Source organism: Nelusetta ayraudi, unplaced genomic scaffold, assembly GCF_046127955.1.
Source record: "Nelusetta ayraudi isolate G7.1 ecotype Tasmania unplaced genomic scaffold, CSIRO-AGI_Nayr_v1 ptg000027l, whole genome shotgun sequence".
NCBI classification, from domain to species: Eukaryota; Metazoa; Chordata; class Actinopteri; order Tetraodontiformes; family Monacanthidae; genus Nelusetta; species Nelusetta ayraudi.
In genome coordinates this window covers 5625775-5646908 of record NW_027466077.1, presented here as the reverse complement: position 1 = coordinate 5646908, position 21134 = coordinate 5625775, and the positions used below count along the sequence as shown (strand labels likewise).

Genomic DNA, 21134 nt, shown 5'->3' with positions numbered 1-21134 from the left:
AGCATTTTCCATCCATCTTGAAATCTTCCAAGTTGTCTTTTGGGTTATCGCTTCACTGCTAGTTGCTTCAGATTGCACTGCATTGAACAAAACCAGGAAGTAACTGCTATCAGTTTATCCCATACTCTTTATAACACATACTTTAAAAAAAAAAAGAAAAGAAAGATGCAACAGTGCTTTCAACTATCACTCAAATATCTCATTCATCCATCTCACCAAATCTCTCATTTAGAGCATTTTTAAACTATTCTATTGCCCCATTCTGTGTTTTACTCTTTCCTCATGAGTAAACTGTTTATTTGCATTACCCATGAGTCAAGACAAAAACAGCCACAATGTGTGCGCAACGCTCCGCCTCTGTGCGCAGAGGTCCACCTCCATGCCACCCGGACATTCTCGTAAACCTCGGAACGGCCTGTTTATATAGTATGAGAGCCTTTCTGCGAGGAGCCAGAGTGACCCAGATGTCAAACATTCATTTGTTTTTTGCCGGCGTGCCGTCAGACGGGCCGACCCCAACTGCTTTTACCAGCCTTTTTCTCTCTTCTCCGGGAGGTAACGTGACCCCCGGGGTAAAGGCATCCCAGTTTGCCCCCAAAAATGTCTGACCGTGAAATCAGTGCAGGCTTTTGGGGAGCTATTAAAGAAGATACGGGACACTGGATGGAAACAGGAAAGAGTTTGTAACTTTACTCTAATCCCTGGCGACATTTGTAGGGTGTCTATGAACAAATCGCTCTGCAGAGGTTTGAAGGGTCACGCGCCTGCATTCAATCACGCTCGAGCCTTTAGCCACAACTTTAGGAACATGTGAGACTGCATTCTGATTATTTTTTCAAAGCCTTAGTCGCTTGTTTTTTGTCTTTTTACAGTAGCATGTTGGCTAAAGCCTTGCTCACGATTGGAGGCGAAATCAAATCTCTTCCCAATCATCTGCGAGAACAAAGCAAGTGATTCAGTAACTTCCAGTAAACTGTAATGAGTCTGGGCACAAAAAAGCGTTAATTCAAAATGATTCCGCCACTTAAATATGGCAAGCTACTTGACTCAACCCCCCTCGAGGTTTAGAATTGTCTTTTCATCAGTGTTTTTCCAGCAATTTTCGGCAGGGATTTTGACCTCAGTGTGAATACAGTCATTGTTTCCCATAACCAGAAAACATCATGAGAAGTCGCCCACATCATAATTACATGGTACCGCTGCAGCATGCATTCCTTCAAGAAGTGTATCTATGCAGGCAAAGAAGAGTGGATTAATAGTCATTTCAGGGGCCATGTTAAGCTAAATCCTCTTCATCAATGTTTTCTAGCGATGATACGCGTCTCTGGACTGTCAAGAAGCTCCTCGGAAAGGAGAAAAATCAAGTTGAATTCTTTGCTACGCTTGTGCACAAAATTAATTTCTCACACATCTGGAAACAAAGTCACATACAGCTGATACCGCTCTCTTCTTTTGTCCCTGTCCAAACATACAGAAGGTCCAATAAAGCATAAACTCTGAGCCAAGACAGCCCGAATAAGTTGTTTTTCCATGGCTTTGTAAGAGGTTATTGGATTCTTGTGTAAAGCCGCCCAAATGGAACGCATGATTTAAAATAATGGCATGGATATGTGTGCATCGTGCAACGAGCGAAATAAACTAGAGCCCAATGGAAAATGAGTGGATTGCATCATGAAGCTTTTTTCATTGATTTGTTTCACCATAACTCACCTTTTGGGTTTGTACCGCAATCGCTACCATTTTGATCAATCTCCTGGGTGCAGTAATCGGTGGAAATGTGGTTCTCCCATGTGATCCATACTGAAAATGAAAAATCAGGATATATTTTATTGAGGTTTTGGTCACTCTGCAAAGATCCAAAGAGAATTTGTTGCCAACAGCATCAGGTTATGCTGGAAAATGTGAACTGCCGGTTCACACACGTGCAGTTTCAGTTGACTTTGGAGGCAATGATGGCGAGAACAGGGACACGTCCGCATGGCTCAGTGTTATTTCTTTGTCTGGAAGGACCAACGGACAGATTCAGTCAGAATCCAAGCCGAAGGAGGTCTGACGGTGAGTGTTTACCCGGGGGCATTTGGTTTGAATTATGTCATACCTCTAAAGAGGAGATGGATGATGTCAGTCTGTTTACTTGCCAAAGTAGCCACTCAAAGGTCCTGTATGATATAAAATTGACTTAACCAATATTTTTGTCAGTCCATATCGCCAAAGGTCCATCTTTCACGATTGATTGCTCTGCTTTTTCCTGCCAAAAGTCTTAGGTCTTTGTAATGTGACAAAAGGTGCTCCTACCTCTCCCAACTTTGATGCATCCCCTTTTTCTGTCTCCAACAAACATGTGTAAGGTCTACCAAAAACATCAGTTTCAACAGGAAGCCACAGGGCGAATAATACACTGTTTTTTAATATTTGTTGTTTTGTTTTATTTATCAGTCTAAATAAAGTACTGAAAATGAGTTCAATATGGGACCTTTAATTGGCAATTTGGAAGTCCAATAACCTTTAATGCACCAATTTAAAATCTGCGTGAAGATTGTACACTCCAAAGTTTAATTCAGTCCAGCCTGTTTTTGTCTTTTGAAGAAAAACAGCACAAATAAAGAACTGAAAGAGCAACAGTATTTTTAAAGGAGGTGTAAATGATACAGTTGGCAGATTCTATAAAGACGCTCCTTTCAACTTTCCAAGGACTTTTCAAACATCTGTTTATCAACTTGGCTCTCCACGATCTTTAACAAGATACATTGTAAATGGTGCACTGGTGTGTGTGTGTGTGTGTGTGTGTGTGTGTGTGTGTGTGTGTGTGTGTGTGTGTGTGTGTGTGTGTGTGTGTGTGTGTGTGTGTGTGTGTGTGTGTGTGTGTGTGTGGAACAAAGAGGTGGCTGGTCATTGTAAAATTACCCCCTAACACCACTTGTGTTTGTTGTGACGACGGTAAAGTGCTCAATGACCATTTGAGCTCAACTGTCCAGTAACTTTCAGGAAGCAGGATTGCATGAGGGGCTTGTACACCCAGAGTGATTTGACGATTACTGCTGCTGATGCACCGACTTTGGTTTTCTTGTCTGCTCAACAAAGGACTGCATCTGCCTGCAACCATACGTGAAACAGATTTGGACGAACTGCAGAAACCCGATGGCAAATGTGAGAACATATTATAATATGTTGTCACTATTATTGTATAATTATTATTGTATAATTCACTGCAATTTCTGCTTGTGGATCTATGCGGATCTATTCGTTATTACACATGGCAACCTTAAATTTTCACTGAAGTACATCAGAAGCTCAACTCTGAACACTGAAAGAAGATTTGCACAGGCAGCATAAATAATATCTGCACCACTGACGCTCATGTTTTGCTCATGTCAGGCTACTGCTTCATTAAAAGGCCTTCAGACCTGCCGGCAGTCTGGTGACAGATTTACTGACTGCGCTACTGCTGTCTGTAATTTTCAATTTATTAGTAGGTCTTTTTTTTTTTTTTTTTTTTTTTTTTACACCACAGTTAGTCAGAAGATTTTTTATGACAAAGCAGGGAAAGCAAACCAACATCAGTAAAGTGTAAATAAAGATACAGGGGAGGTTCATATCAACACTGCTTGTTGTTCCCATATATTATTTTAATTTTTTTGTCATTTCCAGTCCTAACATTGTATTAATCCAAAAATGCACTTGAAAATGTTTTGTCCAAAAACAATCTGGCCAGATGAAGGTCAAGCCAGTTTCCTTTTTTGAAAAGCACCACAAGAAATGGTCAGCACAGTAAAAAGCAGTCGATTGGTTAATGGTACTATTCAGCTGAATCATACAAGGCCATTGTGTTGCTTCCTGCACTTGGCCAATAGCACTGCAGCTACCACTGTCTCCACAGTGTCACTGTTTCCACCATTTGCCCACTAAAAAGAAACCATAAATGTTGTGTAAGGCAAATTTGCACACATTCCTGGTCATTTCAATTGCTGACTTTGTGTGCAAAAAGCAGAATCTCTTCTCTGCCCATCCAAACATCCAAATTGCAACTTTGCAACCAGACGGAGCCATGACTTTTGCCAGTAATGATCACAGTGATGAGGTTTTCCTGCAGTATGGGTCTGTTTTTCTTAGAATTTCTGCAAAGATCTTTTTATGTTCATCCAACTGCAGGCATTATGAAAGCGTGCCACATACGCACATACCTGTGCCACATGTGATGTTTCGGACATTCACAAGCACTTGAATCATCCTTTGTAGACGAGGGTTATCGTGCAACGGCCAATAAAACGAAACATAGCAAAGTGGAACACTTAATTAAAGAGCAATGATTCAAGGCCAACTGTGCCATTTAGTTGGCAGACACACTTATGCAACAAGCTCTGGCAACATAATGCTTTGCAGCCCATCCACCATCCTGCCTGCGAGTGAGTTTATGCCTTCCGTGTAGAGAACCTGGACACATAATGGGCCGTAATTGGGGTGAATGGTAAGACAAAGTACTTGGGCCGGACTGTAAACATTGAGAGGGGGTCAAAACTGTACAGCTATGAGCTTACAGAAAGAATGTTATCAACTAGACAGGAGTATAAATGCAAATTTACGAGAATGAAGTTGTAAATTCACATGAAGAAAGCTGTACATTTTTATTTATGACCACAATTTAGAGTTTTGAATTTACAAAATTAAGTTTTAAATTTATTTCATTAATAATTGTTTTGGAAGACAAAACATCTTCAAAATAAAGTTAAGGTTTATATTTAAAAAAATAAATAAAATAAAGTTCTAGATTTGATACAAGATAAAGTCGTGAATTCACAAAATACTTAAATTAGGTTTAAAAAAAATAATAATTCTAATATCACTTCTATCGTCTATCATTTTTCGCCATCTGCTGGACAATGACTGAAACTGTTTGATTTAATTCGGGTAACGTCGTGAAACCTTGACCTAATTGAATTTATTTCAACTTTGGAATCGCTTTTTGAACGAAGCGTATCGTGTTTTGCACATAAATATTCATACGCACGTATAAATTGTGATTTCAGACGAGTTTAAGAGTTTGTGACGTCGGTTGCCGTGGGAACTCCAAACACAGCACAGCAACCACTGATTTGTTGTTTGCTAGCTTCGTTGTGTCGTTGCAGATGTTCCTGGTCCGAGACGTGAAACAAGAATACAAAGTTTTCAGGACTTGTGTGATAATTTAACAAATTGAAAAGTAAGTTGCTCCTTTTCTTGCACTTATTTCTTTTTTTATAGCTTAAAAAATCTGACCAGACGGAGATAAAAAAAAAAAAAGAAAAAAGAAAAAAGAAAAGCACGATAGCTAACACACCTAAACTGTGTGGAATTAATGTTAAAACCTTTTTATCACTACATTCCATTGCTTTTCTTTCTGTCTTTCTTTCTTTCTTTCTTTCTTTCTTTCTTTCTTTTTTAAATCCAAATGGCTAATAAAATCCCAAATTCGAACGGCTACACTTTAAGTAAACTAGTTTTTAGATCACGAATGTTGATGTGGTTGCTGACATTGTCTTTTGATAAAACCATTAGAATGTTTTTCTGTGTATGTAATTTCTTTTGTCTGCACACAAAACTTCTAATTTATGCGTTTCCAAACAGTGAGTCATTCAGAGGAGCGACTGGAAAGCAGCCATGCGAGAAGAAATAATGAGCTGAACCATCAGGAGGAGGATGGTCCTCTGGTGGCCCTGGCGCCTGATGCTTCACTCCCAGAGGAGCACTCCACTGCCACCACCCGTGCCTCAGCTTGTCCACTCTTCCAACATCTAGACGAGGTTTGGCCCCATGAGTATGAATGGGTAATCGGAACTCTTGGTAATGGCTTTGAACGTGTCGCAGGAAAGATAGATGTTACATTTGACAGCACCAGAGGGAGAATTAAATGTCATTGGCTTTGATTGATTGAGGCAAAATTTAACTAAAAAAAGAAAGAGAGAAAACAATATATATAATAAAGATATGATGAATCCTTCTGAAAGATTGTGAAATGTGTGGCTGTATGTGCCTAATGTCTTTGCTTGGAAAAACAAATGGTCCACTTTGTGTTCCCACTAAAATTATGTTATAAGTAATGGCAGAGCTTCTGTCCCTTATCTTTTATTGACATTGAGTACTTGCAGCTCCACATTATATACATTTTCATATCCTAATTTTGTTCTTGGACAGAAGTAGAATAAGTTATAATGAGTACATGCTGTGGATCTCTGGACAAAACAGCATATTTAGCCTTCTCTGTGCTGTCTTCAACGGGAAAAAAGAAAGAAAGAAAGAAAATGCCCAATTGTACCCACCTGCTTTTTGTTGTTGATTATTCATACTTAGATGGCCAAGAAACAAGGCAGCTCCTGGCTGTCACCTAACCTGCCACCGATGTTCTCTTTGCCATTCGTGACATCACAAAGAGCTGATTTCATTCATTTGGCAGAATTCACACCATTTTATGTAGAGACTCCTGATATTTAGGAATTTATAGTCTAAAGCCACTTGGTATAATTTTAAAGCAATACAAGCCACAAGACAGCACAACACACAACCATGTATTGTTAGAACTTTATTTACTTTTGATATAAAAAAGTGCATATCGTTTGGCATGACGGCTGAATATGAATGATAGAAAAGATCAATATAGTACACACACAAAGCTCAAAAATACACACACAAATACTATGACCGGTCACATTAATGTGCAATGTCGTCATTGCTCGAATATCAACAATCCTCAAACTTTGCACTCTAGGACCTGTGCATTTATATAAAAGCTATCATACCTCACAAAATAAAATAAATTACTGTACACGTCCTTTAAAGTAGACACCTCTACCCCCTCCCTCTCCTCTTTCCCATTCACAGTGTGTAAAGAATGGATTACAATGATGCAATGCGGCTCTTTGACGCTAGGGAGCGGTATTGTACAAGTCAAAACAAGCGGAAGGCAATCGGGCTTCTTTTCTCTTTCCCCCCCCCCCCCCCCCCTCTCTCTTTCTCTCTCTCTCCTACTCTCTCTCTCTCTCCTACTCTCTCTCTCGCTCTCCTACTCTCTCTCTCTCTCCTACTCTCTCTCTCTCTCTCTGTCTCGCAGCAGTGTCCTGCTCTGCGGTTGCTGTCAGGAGGAATTTACCAAAGCATCAATAATGCAAAATGCACTTGGAAACGAATTTTGAATTCATCGCAGGCTTTTACTGGAATGTTTTTATTTACTCATTTAACATATGTATTTTTATACTGTGAGCAGGTGATGAGAAATTAGCACATGGTCCCAGTGTAATTAAAAAATAATAATCACTGACGTTATAGGAAGCTGTACATCATTTGCCTGCGTACGTTTCCGTTTTACACCCGTTGACTCGGAGCCCCACACAAAAGGCTCGCGGTGATGCACTGCACCCACTCAAAGTTGTATTATTAGCCCACATATTCCTCACTTGACTGGCTGTCATTAATTATTAAACCGTTACGAGCGGATAAAAATGATAGCTCGTTAGTTTTTACTGTTTGCTGCGGTGAGTCTCGGCTGGGGTTTTATTGCAGGAGGCAGCAGGACAAAACGTGAAGGTGTTTTAGAGAAACGCCAAAGAACCTTTCTGTGGGAACCCGCCGTGAAATAACGTGGCTGCTGCAGGAGCCCCTGGCCTTTAAACCGTGTGTGTGTGTGTGTGTGTGTAACCGTGTGTGTGTGTGTGTGTGTGTGTGTGTGTGTGTGTGTGTGTGCGCGTGTGTGTGTGTGTGTGTTTTATTTATGACTACATTTCATTGTCCATTATCTTTTACTATCCCCCCCATTTTTTTTTGTCTCGCATTTCGAAGGCCGCACTCACTTCCGGTGGGAAAAGATGTGAAATGTGATAGCACAGTTAATTTTCTCTTCTTTTTTTTTTTTTTTCACAATTACACTAGTTATAACTGCAGTCAAACTGACTTCTTCTGTGTATATGTACGCAATGAGTGCCATGGATGAATATGAGTATGCGTCCGAGTTTGTGAGACCTGTACGTCCATTTTGTTTCTCTGACCGCTGCCACCACCCGTCACCTTAAGGGGCGTAGTTCTTGGGCCGTATCATCATCTTGACGGTTTTGAAGGCCTGCCTGTAGTTGGTGGGGTAGTACTCCGTGGACATGTTGTGCCACGTTCCCCAGAAGATGCCGTTCCGGACGCCCTTGTACCTCTTGTGGTAGTACTTGCCGTTGAGGTTGGCCGACATGCAGGCGTCGAACCACCAGCCGGAGCTGTAGTAGGCGCCGCAGTTCCCGGAGGGGTACATGTCGTTGTCGCGGTCAGGCGTGGAGAAGAACTTCTGGTCGTGGTTGAAGTGCTTGTTGAAGCTGATGGCATTTCCGGCCGTCCCGCTGCGGCGACACATCAATCTGCGTTAGGAGGCGTCGCCCTACCGAGCCGTTTATCGCTCTTTGCCCGCTCATGCACGACCCGGGGGCCGCCCTCACCTGTATCCGCTGATGGACACCCTGTAGCGCAGGAATTCGTTGGCCACGTAGAACTGCTCGTACTTGGCGTACTCGCGCACGCCCTCGAAGTCCTCCAGCTCGATACGGAGAATCATGTCTTTGGCTTTCGTCAGGAGGTGGATGTGGTCGTTGCCCAGCCAGAACTCACCTCTGCAGCCGAAGGAAAGGGCAAGCAGTGAGACAGAGATGGATTGCAAGCAATTTGTGCGCTTGTACGCTCGATGATCGTCAACTGAAACTGAAGTTAAAAGCTAAATTTGTTCAACCATTCAGAGAGCTGTCGGTGAGATTGTTTTCTTAAATCCTTTTAAAAGCAAGTTTCACAAAAACATGTAGAGTGTTGAAACGTATTGCCAGGAGTTTTGGAGTCTCTAGTTTATTTTTCAAAACAGACATTTTGAAAAACATCATGCCGGCAAAAAATGCATGTCTACCAAAGCCCACTGGCAAGACTCCTTGCCATCCCATGAAATATTGTCCAAAAGAACCCGATCAATAAATGCCAGTACCTGAGGTTCCCGAAGCCTTTTTTGTACTCCGCCCAGGTGCGGTTGAAGCTGACGGAGCCATTGAGTCGCTGCTGCACCACGGTCCAGCCGCCTCCGTAGGCCTCCATGTCACAGAACACCTCAAAAGTCCCATTGCGGGGATCCGGAGTGATGCGATACACTCCATTCTTTTTTGCCTCAAGCACATTGTAGTCAGAACAGTCTCGTGGGGCGACCATGTCTGTACAAAAAAAAAAAACAGTTGGAGAAATGTTTAGACGCAATGTTGCATCATGCTTTCAGACTTTTAGACAATGTTTGACAACAGAACCAACCCCCGAGCCTCAGGGTAGAAAAAAAAAAGTACTCATGAATTTGCCAAACAAAAAAAAATCTAGTTAGAGGACGAACCATTGTCAAAGTTCTATTCAAATACAAATCAGCATGTTATTTAGCCTGCTGACCACTCCCTGAGCAAGACATTATAACCACAGTGATATTAAGTTTGTCTTGAGCTCCTCAACATGATGCCCTCCTTCATGTTGGGCTCCTAGGACCCCGCCAGCTAATTTCCTTCAGCTCATTTCTTAGATCCTTTTTGTTTCTTTTTCTTTTTTTGTTACCTGCCCATTTATCCCTTCAACGCTTGCCCCCGTCCCCTGTGTCGCGCCACAGGCTACTGACCCAGGCCCCAGACCCAGGTCCGAAAGGCCGCTGTCAGTTAGCATTTGGGAACTGAAAGGGACAGACTTGTCAAAACGTGGGAAAGTGTAAAACCGGATTAAAGAGGCGTACCTCCTCCCTGCATGTCCAGCACCTGGGCCTAAATCATCCTGACACTGGTCAGGCAGCGTGTGGACACCTTCTGCGTTTGTTTGATGCAGTCCATTTCCAACGTGGCTTCGCTACACCGTCAAAGCTGTTGGCGGACGGCAGCGAGGCTAGCGGGAGCCGCGCTGATTTACTCAGGGCCAGAGTTCATGTATCTTCAAGGGAGGGGGATGTTATCTGCCGCTCTGTAGAGCTGATTAAAATGCAGTCATTGTACTCACAGACATCATTTGTGCAAGACTGTGTCCGGTATCTTAATTTGATCTCGCCAAACGGAACCTCTGTTCATGTCTGCCGGGTTCGCTTCGGCTCCGTATTCTGCATTTTCTTTGCGGAAGCGCAGCATCCTGCGGATGCATGCAGACTGCAGATGGGGAGTCACCGAGTCCATGCGGCGAACAGCCTGGGAGTTGAGCGTGTGGTTATGATTTTTGATCCGTGACACGTGAACAACAGCTTTGTCTTCCTCTGTCGAAGCCATCTTCTAAATTCTTTTGTGTCTCCGCTCTTAAGTGTTCTCCTCAAACCGTCGCCATATATGTCCCTGTCTGTCTAACTGGGCAGCTAACGGTCCCGTACGGACGCTGTTTAACATCCAACCACCCCTGGCACTGCGCCTGGCCTAAATAACTCGAATATCAGCCACTTGCAGACAACTTATAGGCTCATAACTGGCATCTGGAGCGGCCGCTTCCAGTACCACTAAAATGACTGGCATAAACAGAAGAGCTGTTATCTCGAGGGCTTTCACTGTGGCTGGGAGCAGCAGACAAAAACAATGCTTGTCATCATAGGAAATGTGCATCCATGGTGATAGTATGATCTCTCTTCCTCCCAAAAACTTTTTTTTTTTTTTCCGAATACCGCTGTGTCTTTACATTCTTTAGCTTACTTCCTGTCAAATTTGATCAGTGAGTTTGCAAAGAAGAAGGTCCTGATAGTGTAGCAAAATATAAATATAGTTCCCCCCCCCCCAACTTTAAACAGCAGTAATTTCCTGCATAATAACAATATATCTTAGATTTTTATTGTGCTTTTCCAGGTACTCAAAGCGCTTCACCTTGAAGTCATCATTCATTCCCACTTCAATCATCACTTGCAATCATCCACTTCTACAATGAAATGTACTGCCCCAGATCATGCGAATATTGTTTTAAAAACTTCATCTCAGCTTGGCAAGCTTGTTTGTTTCCTCAGACGCCTCTGTAGCAACTTTCTAAATCCCCTTTGGTGAGAGGTGAACGTTTGTTTGCAGACAACAAATCACCTCCTCTCCTATATCTTCAAACCCACGTCTGTTACAGGAGATATCATCGCGATACAATCTTCAGACGACGCGGTCACCTCGGGTCGGCTGGCAGTGCATTTCCCTTTTCTTTTTTTTTTTACTTATTTATTTTTTGCTTTTGCACCATCATTTAACGATGATTTAACGACTCTGGGGGCGGCCATTTAGCCTTAAATAGCTTGACAAAGCACTTTCTGAGCTGTGGAAAGCCTGCGTCCCCCAACACGGGCCGCCAGAGCCGCATGTCGCAACCATTGATCACGTTCCTCGGTTAAGAACAGCTGCCTCCCGTCCGCTCCCTTCAGATTCCCTTCAGACACCATTAAGCACGCTTCCCCAAACTTGCAGCAGAGTGATACGCCGCACTTGAGCGTTAACATGAAAGATTGACGCAGAATGCCGGCGCCGCTGACCCTGCGAGCCAACCGTGACTAATGTTGAGAGGGCCGCCCGCTTCACTTCTCGCGGTGTTGTCGGGAGATAATGAGAGCGAGTTGTTTTATGCAGCAGTGAACACTCAAGAGCATGACCCCCACGGGGGAAAGGGAGAGGTGGGGAAAGGGAGTGAGGGACCGGGGAGAAGGGAAAAGTTGCGAGACACAAAAAAAAAGAAGGGCAAGAAAAAAGGGGTGGTGGCGTGAGACAAAATGGAGAGACGGGAAGCCAGACAGGATTTGGTGAAAGAGTTTGGAGGAGAAAGAGGAGAAAAGAAAGAAAAGAGAAAAGGCGAGGATTCCCTTCACACCACTGTCCCCGGCTAATCTACTTAGAAATAAGCTCACATCTGTATCCACATAAAGCCCCCACTCAATATAGTGCTGTGTTTGTTCACTGAGTAGTCGGACATTTTTTAGTTCGCAGGCTCAGAGAAATGAACCGCGGTTTAACTCTGCGCTCGTCCAAATAAAGCTTTCAGAGCGGAGCAGTGTCCAGAGGACTTTGTTGCTTTTCTCTCCATGATTCCAATATGGTGGGGTTTTCTTATGAACAGCTTGGTCCGTTTTGTGTTATGTAAATGACATTGATAGACTTCTCCCAAACAGGCAGTCTGACTTATCATTATTCTACCTAATTGCCAAGCTGACATTCTGGTCTTTTGACCTTCTCTTCCTTGCACGCCAGGTTCCCTTTCAGGGTCTTCTTGGCTGACGTGGAGATCCAAATTTATTTATTTTTTTTCACTTTGGCAAGTCAATTAGGCAACTGTTACCTGGCATCCAAGATTGTTTGTTAGCGGAGAATCTTACCCATCCGCCAAGCGCTGCTCATGCCAGCCTCCAGTTAGAGAATTTGTTATTCTGGGGGGTTTTTGTGGAGAGAGAACAGATTCCTCCCTGAGGTCTTTTTGGTCTTTCTCTGGTTAGTTCACAACATGCATGAGCAGCAGCCTTTTTGTAACCCTCTTCCTCTTTTTCTGACTTCCTCCTTTTGGATGGCGATGGGATGTCGGCGCACTTAAAACCGGTTACGTAAGATGTGGTTTTCAATCCTCACTCCAAACGCTGTTGGATACAACGCAGCAGCAGCGAGCTTCAGAATGACCTCAACCTCAAACTATGTTGTTGTTGTAATATTTGCCATGGAATACTTAATCTGACCGAGGCTCTATTGCGACAGGGATCGCTATTGTTGGCATGTTAACGCCCATGTTCCTTAATGGAGACATCATGTTGCTACAAAACCACTGTTTGTAGAAGACGGTGTCATCGGCAGGTTGTAAGGATTTGTTTCCCAGAAAGCACTAAGTTGGACAGAAGTAATCGCCCTAAGTTCAAACCTCCCGCCCCAGAAAAACACTCTGCACGACCACCATGACTGTCTGCTACCTGTCCGAGATGTCTCTCAAAGTTGATCAAGTTCATCCTGGAGGATACATAGACACACCCACCATACAACAATTTAAGCAAAAACGAGTGTGTGAAAGAGCCTTACACTGAGGAGCATTCTGAACCGGACACGCGTTGTTGCAGGTGGAGCTAAGCTTGTTGACCACCCCGGTGATGTTCTCCACCTGCCTGTCCACCATGGCCTGCACATTGTCCATGTTGAGCAGGTTGAGCCCCTCCAGACGGCCGTGAAGGGCCGAGATCTGGCTCCTGGCATTGCGCAGGCTGGTCGACATCCTGTTCAGCTTCACCTAGGAGAGGCCAAAGAGTGGAGCGCACATAGAGGAAATCATCCCTGTGCACGGAATACAAAGCAGGTGCATATGGTGGAGTCAACAGACTCTTTCATTATTCTACCAGCCAAGTTGAATTTTGGGACTGACAACCCCCCGGGCTCTCACGCCAAAATGGCCGTAGGAGACACGAAAAGAAAAGAAAAAAATGTCAGACGCCAAAGACGCAGCACTATTTGCCCGGTGAGTCACTTTGATATTCTGTCCTGTTTACAGTACCAGGAATTTTCCCCAGTGGACGGGGCCAGGGAGAGCTTAGGAGGTCTTTAAACATCAGTCCAGTTTACATTCCAGCTGAGTCGATCTGAATGGTGCGTTGACTGTGTTACTCCCGTGTTTAGTTTGGTTTGGATTAGCATCACTGAAATGTTTGCATGGCTGATAATGATACTGGCCCACTGGGAATTCGGACAGTTTTGACGATGGGTGCAACTCATCGATTATAAAAATGGATTCAGCCAGATAATCAGGTGTTCTCTGTTTGTCTCAGTTTTGTTTAACATTTAAAATGAATGATCTCCACATTTTCTTTTTAATTTGCAAATAGATATAAAGTGTTTTTTTCTCAAACTGTCTTTGATCTCAACAAATTATACCATTTACTATTTTTTCTTACTTTATACCAAAATTCTACTACTTTGCTGCAAATTTGAATTTCATTTAAAAAGAAAATTACACCCAATGCACAAAGGTATGTTGCTGTAAATCAAACACAATGTTAAATCATGTGGGATCTATACAAGTGGCTGTTAGAAGAGATCGTACCGACACTTGAATCCCCTTGACATTTGATGTGTCTGAGTTATCGGCACTCGGCGGCGGCTTACCTGCATCTCCTGCATGGTGCTTGGGCTCGGCGTGAGCTTCCCTAAAAGGGAACCGTGCCCTGGTCCTGCTGTTTCGCCAGGACCTCCGGGCACCATCCCGTCCGCCCTCTCCTCTTGGCTTCCTCCCCCCTGCACCTCTTGCCCCACCGGGTTCAGCCGGACGTCGTCCCCGTTATTCCTCTGAGTCGGGAACTGGCTCTGTCCCTGGTCAGCCTGCTGGTATCCGAACGCCCCGTTGCCCCGTGCGCCGCGGCACTCCTGGCAGCCACTCTTCAGCTTGTTGACCACCTCCTTCAGGCTCTGCAGCTCCTTCATGGTCTTCTCCAGCAGGCGGAACTGCTTGGGCAGCTGGATGGTGAGGGTCGGCAGGGTGATCTGGTACGGGCAGTCCTCCTCCTCAGCCCCTGCCCCGGAGCTGCCCCCGCACTGGCCCGACGGCCGCAGCCTCACCGGGCACGCTGCCGGGGCGCCTGATTCCACCCCCAAAGTGTACGGTCCTCGAGCATCCCACCTCTGGTGCGAGTTGATGGGGAAGTCGGCTGCCCGGCTGCTGCGTGGCACCAAGGTTGCCGTGAGCAGCAGACTGGCACAAACACAGAGCGCAATTGTCCTCATTATTTTTCTCTTTCTCGCCGGCGAGAGAGTGTGTAAATTGTAGAGTCCAAACTAGAAAAGTCTGTGGAATGTGCGCTGCGGTGTTGTGTGAATGTGGTCTCGTGCCTGCAGCTGCGGAGGAGAGAGTGCCTCCGGTATCCTGGCTGGTGGAAGTGTGTGTGTGTGTGTGTGTGTGTGTGTGTGTGTGTGTGTGTGTGTGTCTGAGCGCAGCCTGCAGGAGGGAGAGAGTGCGCAAGGGGAACTGCTGCTGCCTCCGTTGGCTCTGGCGTTAATATTGGGATGGGTAAGGGGAGAGAGAGAGAGTGAGAGAGAGAGAGAGAGAGAGAGAGAGAGAGAGAGTGATGCGATAGAGGAAGGGTGTTACATTAGAGATGTGGGAGGGGTCTCAGTCCACAATGTGGAAGGGGGGAAAAAAGAAAAACAAGCAAAGGGAGCGGGCCATGCAGGAGGAGGGCGGGCTGTGGGGAGGAGGGGCTGGTTTGGATGCAGTGCAAGGTGTCGTCCTTCTCGCTCTGAAGCCAGAGTCACTCCCCCCTGAGAGTCAATGACTCAGTACCAAAGAAATGAGCCGCTCAGGTGACAAGCGGGGCGGATTTTTTTCACACTTTCTCGCAATGCGTAGTTGTTTGTTTTTTTGGACGGGTGACTGCAACATCAAACAAAATGGACTCATTTCCTGACCTGATTTAGACTCCAAAAGCAAATTAAAAACAGCCTCACATCCTCCAGTGCTTTTCCTCCTGCCCAGTTGGACGCTGACAGCGAACCTGCAGCCGAGGTGGCCAGAACACGGTGCCAAGCCAATTACCTTTGGACAAAATGGGCTGAACGGTTGCAAATCAGCAGTGCTGACTTTGTGGCAAAATGCAGAAGTTTGTGGCTTTTACTCGAAGAGGCAATTAAATTGTATTCCAAATAGTGAAAAAAGGTACTTGTAGTTTTATCACACTGACGTTGACAACTTTGTTTGCACTTTTGGCTAATGGTTAGATTTTAATGTTTAGATTTTGTTTTATATTTTTAGGAGCTGTTGCAAAAGCCAGGAAACCACCCATTTTTTTAAACCGTCTTTGGTTTCCTAAGGGCCCAGATTAACGTTTTAGTGCCAATTAACGGCACCCATTGTCGGTGGCAATATTTGCCAATGTCTGAAGTCTCACATCTTTTACATTGTATACATTGTGCCTTTAAATTGTAAATATTCAGCTATAGCCAAAAAACTACACAGTCACGTCAATTATTGCTGTTGTACATTTAAATTGAGGAAAGCTTATTGACCCTTTATACAAATCCGCACAGTGAAACTGTATACTTGATTTGAAATTGTGTTCACAGCGTCTTGAATACTGCTACAGAAAGAATGATTGATGCTTGGCACCATATGAATTCTTTTAAAGACTCCATTAGATTTTCAAACGTGTGCCAGAAACGAAGAAATCAAACTAAAAAAACACTACTTTCTTTTTTTGGCCGGAAGAAAATGTTGAAATTTTATTGCAATTTGAGATTTTCGGCAAACGCTTGTTTGTCATAAAATGAAGCCGCTGGCTGCGTTCTCGTTTATGTTGCGCTTTCCCCTTTGTGTGCAACTTTATCTTTGGAATTTTTTAACGAAGGGGAATCTGATGTTTTTTTGGCACGACTGAAGATTTGAGAGCTCTTTTGAAAATAAGGCAACGGATTCCAAGCGATTGTTCCTCCTGTAACAATATGTATATATATATGTATATACATACATATATATATATATATATATATATATATATATATATATATATATAGAAAAGGAAAATCTCCAGCTGTCCGCTATTGTGCAATAGAGATTTAATCCCCAGCACGTCTTCAGGACGGGAACATGATGTGTTGAGTTAGTTTCTAATCTTTGGAATTCTTTGGAAAACCAACATCAGAGTCTTTCTGTATGTAAACAAGCACGTTCACTGACACTGTTTCACATGTTTTTTATTCAGGTTTATCACTGAGTAATTTCTCGAAAGCGTTTGTCACACACGGCCGTCATTCTTGAGGAGAAATGACATGGTTCCCCATAATGGATTTCAGCGGAAGTGGCTCCGGGCCCTGACAGAGGAATGTGCCAAACCTCTCCAAACAAAGTGATTCAATCTCGCTGTCGGCCCAACTGCTCATAAAATGGCCAACACCCGTACAGGAGTGCGGCACAGATACACAAGAGAGATGATGGCTTTTTTTTTTTCTGAAGTCACTAGTGGGAGTCAGTGCCGTTCCCCCTCCGTGGCGATATCTATCTTTTTCATTTTTATCTCCCAGAGTGTGTGTGTGTGTGTGGGGGGGGGGGGGGGGGGGGGGGACTCCTCGGCTTTCTTATTAGTTCCTCGATCACGCTTTGCTAAGGTCTCTATCTCTGTATGTGTGTGTGTGTGTGTGTGTGTGTGTGTGTGTGTGTGTGTGTGTGTGTGTGTGTGTGTGTGTGTGTATGTATGTATGTGTGTGTGTGTGTGTGTGTGCGTGTGTGTGTGTGCGTGCGTGCGTGCGTGCCACAGGTGCACGTGTCCAGGTCCCAGCACCGATAATTCCCAGTAATTGCCTTTTATCTCCACTCGAAAGATGGTCTGCCACATGTGAGCCTCGTGCAGCCGAACCCGTTAAAAAGCGTCCAGCGCTGACGATAAGTCTTGGCACCGGAATCGAGAGTCGGCTGCCTCAAACTGCTTCAGGCTGCTTCTCTGGGATGGATGTCCAGCGCATGGCCAGGAAGTCTGCCACATCACTGCTATTCCTCTTCCAGCGGGCCATGTTAGAAGTGTTATTTCAGCCCCCGGGACCCGTGTGACGCCGTACAGCGCACATTTTATTTTTATATTTTGGACTTTCGGGTCAGAAGAGGAGATTTTTGCTCGACGATCGGCCCGATCGGCGAGGCGACGGTGACGCGTTTATCGTTTCAGCGTGTCAGAGATTTCGCCCGTTTGAAGCGTGGATATAGTGCGCCGTCATTCTTTTATTATTTACCGTAGGCGGCGTGACCTTTGGCGACAAGCTCGCCGGGATAAATCGCGTTAAGCGCAGCCGCTATCTGCGTCATCCGCACAATCCATATCTCTGTCCTCTTAAGCCCTTGAAACGTGGTCCAGGCGCTCCGGGCGCTTTTGACAATCGGGAGATAAACAACAAAATGGAGTGGATCTAAAAACACACACACAAAAGTGGGGGGGGGGGGGGAGAAAAGCAGCGTAATCAGCAGCGATGCCTAACGTTTTAAAGCGAGGAGTTTATCTGCGACTTTGTGTGTTTTGTGTTTGTCGGAGTTTGGGAACTGTGCGGAGCAAACAACACTATCCTTCATCACTGGCTGCTCCACCAGCCTGCTGCTGGAGATAAGGCAGGATGAACATCTGCCTTCACTGTAACCCAGAGGAACTCATCAAAAAAACTCCCAGTCGATGGACGATAACTTTGATTTTAGCGCCCCGGCCGCGCGCGTGCCTTTTTGTTTTTGTCGACGCCAAAGATTGAGATTGCAGACACCGACGATTTGTTTGTTTGTTTATTAAGTTACTGTGGTGTTGTGATAAGATTTTTTTTTTGGTATTGCTGACTCTCCTGTCAACTTTTCCTCTGTGCGTCCATCAGCAAGTCCAGCCTTGTCGCTCGCGGAATCGAGATTATTGTTTGCAGGCAAAATTTTTAGACACAAATCGAATTTCTGCATAAACAATGCGTTTTTCGTCATATTGCCTAGACCTTTTTTTTTTTTATTATTTATTTACGATGAAGCTCTTTCGGGGCTTTATTTTCCATTCCTTATGTCATTACACAATGTAATTTAGACACAAAATAATATAACAAAAGTGCTTACTGGTCAGATGCCTGGAACTCTGCAGTCTTGTCTGATTGATTCATTTCTTCAGGTTCGAGAAAAAGAGAGCAGGGGGGCGGGGAGTGGAGGGCAACCATAGGTTTTCCACAACGTGTGCTTTTTGATTTATATCTCGCCGTTTTACTGGCAGCCGTCAGTTCAAAAAAGGTGCCAATATAAACGTGAGCCGGCGGACGAGCTCGGTCAGATCTGCCACCTGCTCAGATGAGGAGACTTGAGAGCGACTGCGCTCCCAATGATTGAGACGAGGAGGTTTGAAATCTGATGAATGATTCAGAAATGTTTCGCTCGTGGTTACTATAAATAACCAGCCGGGCTTCAAAAGTCAGATCACTGAGAGCTCAACTGAGAAATGGATCCGTCCCGCTGACCTTCACCAGTTTCCTTAACTCGTGTGGATCAAGAGGAAGTAGAAAGTTGTAAAAGGTGCCTTATTATGCAAAATTCATTTTGATCTCGCAGTGATGTCCCTGGCCTGTCATTGAACAGAAAAATCTGTGCTTGGCTTACTTTGCCTGTCTGTCACTCTCCTAGAACAAGTGGTTTTGAAAATTAGTATTATTTGTGGATTCACACACTGATATCTCCCCCAAGTCAGTGGCGTTATCATCTTTTACATGTCCCCTTTCAAACACGCCCCAAAAAACAAGAATCAACTTTTCCCGGAGGCAGCAAACAGAGGGCTAACTATGTCATTTTAGGATTTCTTTGTTTGTTTGGTTTTTTTGGGGGGTGGGGATGGGGGTAGTTGTCAGTTGTACAAGGCTGCTGTTTCTCAAATTATTTATAATATTTTGCCTTGCTGCCGCTAAGGGGGGTGACTAGCACGGAGGCTGCAGCAGGTTTTCTCAGAACCAGAACCATTTTCCAAACAAGTGAAAGGAGAACCAAAACCTCTGCTGAGGTTCCTTTTCTCACATTCAAGAGTTTCATGAAACCCAGCAGCGAGCCACTGGGTGACCAATGGGAAACGCTAGGCCCCACAACGAGGCAAGGCTAGCAGCTAACAGATCACAATTAAATGAAATGCAATCCAATAATCTCCCCAGGAGTTAGAAAAGGATCCATTAGGTCTCGTGATGAAATCACTATAAAATGAATCGACACTGTTTCTCCTTTTTTCCGATGCTCCACAGTTGTCGTCACTGGGCAAAATCAGCCAGACCAACGTGGCCAAACTGAAAGGCATCTACAGGCGACTCCACGGTTCCCTGAAGAGGTATGCTGCCTCGTCATTTGTCTTCCACGCTTGCGTGTGTGTGTGTGTGTGTGTGTGTGGGGTGTGCACGCAGGTATTTACATATAGATGCGACGAGGATGCTGTGGCCGGCGATTCAAGTGCTAAATCCATCTGGGTGAAATGCCCTTGAACAGAAGCTTTCGCTCTGTTACCAGACGTATTAGCCCGCCTTCCATATACATGTTCTGGAGGCTCTGTTGTCGCTTTGGGTGTTTTTTTTTTCAATGCAGACAAAAGAAGACGCAAGAACTGATCTGTGTCGGTGTTACTAGTAAAAAAAAAAAACTGTGTGATCCCTTAACGTCACATCACAGAGGAAGTGAAAACGACCTCTGTTTAATATGAAACCCTTAAACGTAAGCAACTTCTTGTAAAAGTGTTGCATAATTACATTTCTGATCCATTGCGTTCATTATGTCTTCGGTTTTGGATGGATTTACATCCTTCTTTTTAATCAGACAAAGATTCTTCCTACCAAATAACAATAACAAATCCATTTGTTACATTTTGTATGTATTTGTTGCGAGCCAATCGATACTCTGTTACTCTATCTTCCCTCAGCACTCAGGCCTCCGAGATGCAACTGTTGGAGCAGGCCAAGAGGTGTCGCGCCGAGCTGCAGCGGCTGGAGGTCCAGGTGGAGGGCGCCGAGGAGCAGAGCACCTCCGAGGAGCCCGAGAACGAGGCCGTCGCGCTGAGGCAGCGGCTCCTGCAAGCGTACAACGAGCTGGGGGCCGCCGAGGACGTGGAGTACGCCACGCGGCACAAGCTGAAATGGTGAGGCGGCAGCGTGCGCCCAAGCGTGCACGGCGTCGGCATTGCCGCCGCCGCAGGGAGAAGAGACGAGGGGGCAGAGATGTGTTTGCGCTGCGGGTCTGAACGTTGAATTTTAAAGGGTGGCCGCTCAGAGTGTGGGCAAAACACAGAGGTGAAAGTGGAGTTGTGCGCCTGAGAGAGCACACACACACACACAGACACACACACACTGGTGCACACGCCAATGAAAGAGGTGCACGCAAGAGGTTTTCATTGACTTTAGCGGTTGGTGAAGGTCGTTTGCGTGTTTGAGTTGCAAATCTTGTACACAGCTCCCAAACAACAAAAACAAAAAAGTGCTCCCAGCAGGAAAAGACGTTCTGTTCCAGTTCGGCCTCATGATTAATTTTCTCCGAATGCAAAACTATTTGCTGATTTTTCAGCTCTCTGCGCAGTTCCTCTTCCCCAAGTCCCTTCCTGCGGCTCCCATGAGTGTCCTCTCTCACACAAAGCGCCAAGGCCCCGCCCCTCGCCCTCCTCCTTCCCCTGCCCCTCCACCCTGCTGTCAGCAGAGTGTCCGAGGGGT

General features: G+C 44.9%; 2 protein-coding genes across 5 annotated transcripts in view; one reads left to right on the top strand and one right to left on the bottom strand.

Annotated features, from left to right (window-relative positions):
• The first annotated feature begins 5063 nt into the window (after positions 1-5063).
• ccdc146 (coiled-coil domain containing 146) overlaps positions 5064-21134 on the top strand; it is a 44160-nt gene continuing 28089 nt past the window's right edge. For 2 of the 3 annotated variants that reach the window (XM_076030276.1, XM_076030275.1), the window contains exons 1-4: positions 5064-5197; positions 5602-5777; positions 19689-19771; positions 20354-20569. In XM_076030276.1, the coding sequence (XP_075886391.1) occupies position 5197; positions 5602-5777; positions 19689-19771; positions 20354-20569 (476 nt within the window). In that variant the 5' untranslated portion in view covers positions 5064-5196. Of the gene's footprint in view, positions 5198-5601; positions 5778-19688; positions 19772-20353; positions 20570-21134 lie in introns of those variants that run through there. The other variant, XM_076030277.1, reaches the window with a different exon arrangement.
• fgl2a (fibrinogen-like 2a) lies at positions 6541-14956 on the bottom strand. 2 transcript variants are annotated; one of them, XR_012927155.1, is made up of 6 exons: positions 14079-14956; positions 13005-13209; positions 8975-9194; positions 8445-8615; positions 7056-8348; positions 6541-6974 (listed from the first exon to the last, which is right to left on the bottom strand). XR_012927155.1 is itself a non-coding variant. In XM_076030280.1 (5 exons), the coding sequence occupies exons 1-5, from the start codon at positions 14691-14693 to the stop codon at positions 8033-8035; spliced, it is 1527 nt and encodes a 508-aa protein (XP_075886395.1). In that variant the 5' UTR covers positions 14694-14956; the 3' UTR covers positions 7017-8032. The 2 variants fall into 2 exon arrangements, 1 of the variants encoding a protein (XP_075886395.1); XM_076030280.1 differs by lacking the exon at positions 6541-6974 and having other exon boundaries at positions 7017-8348.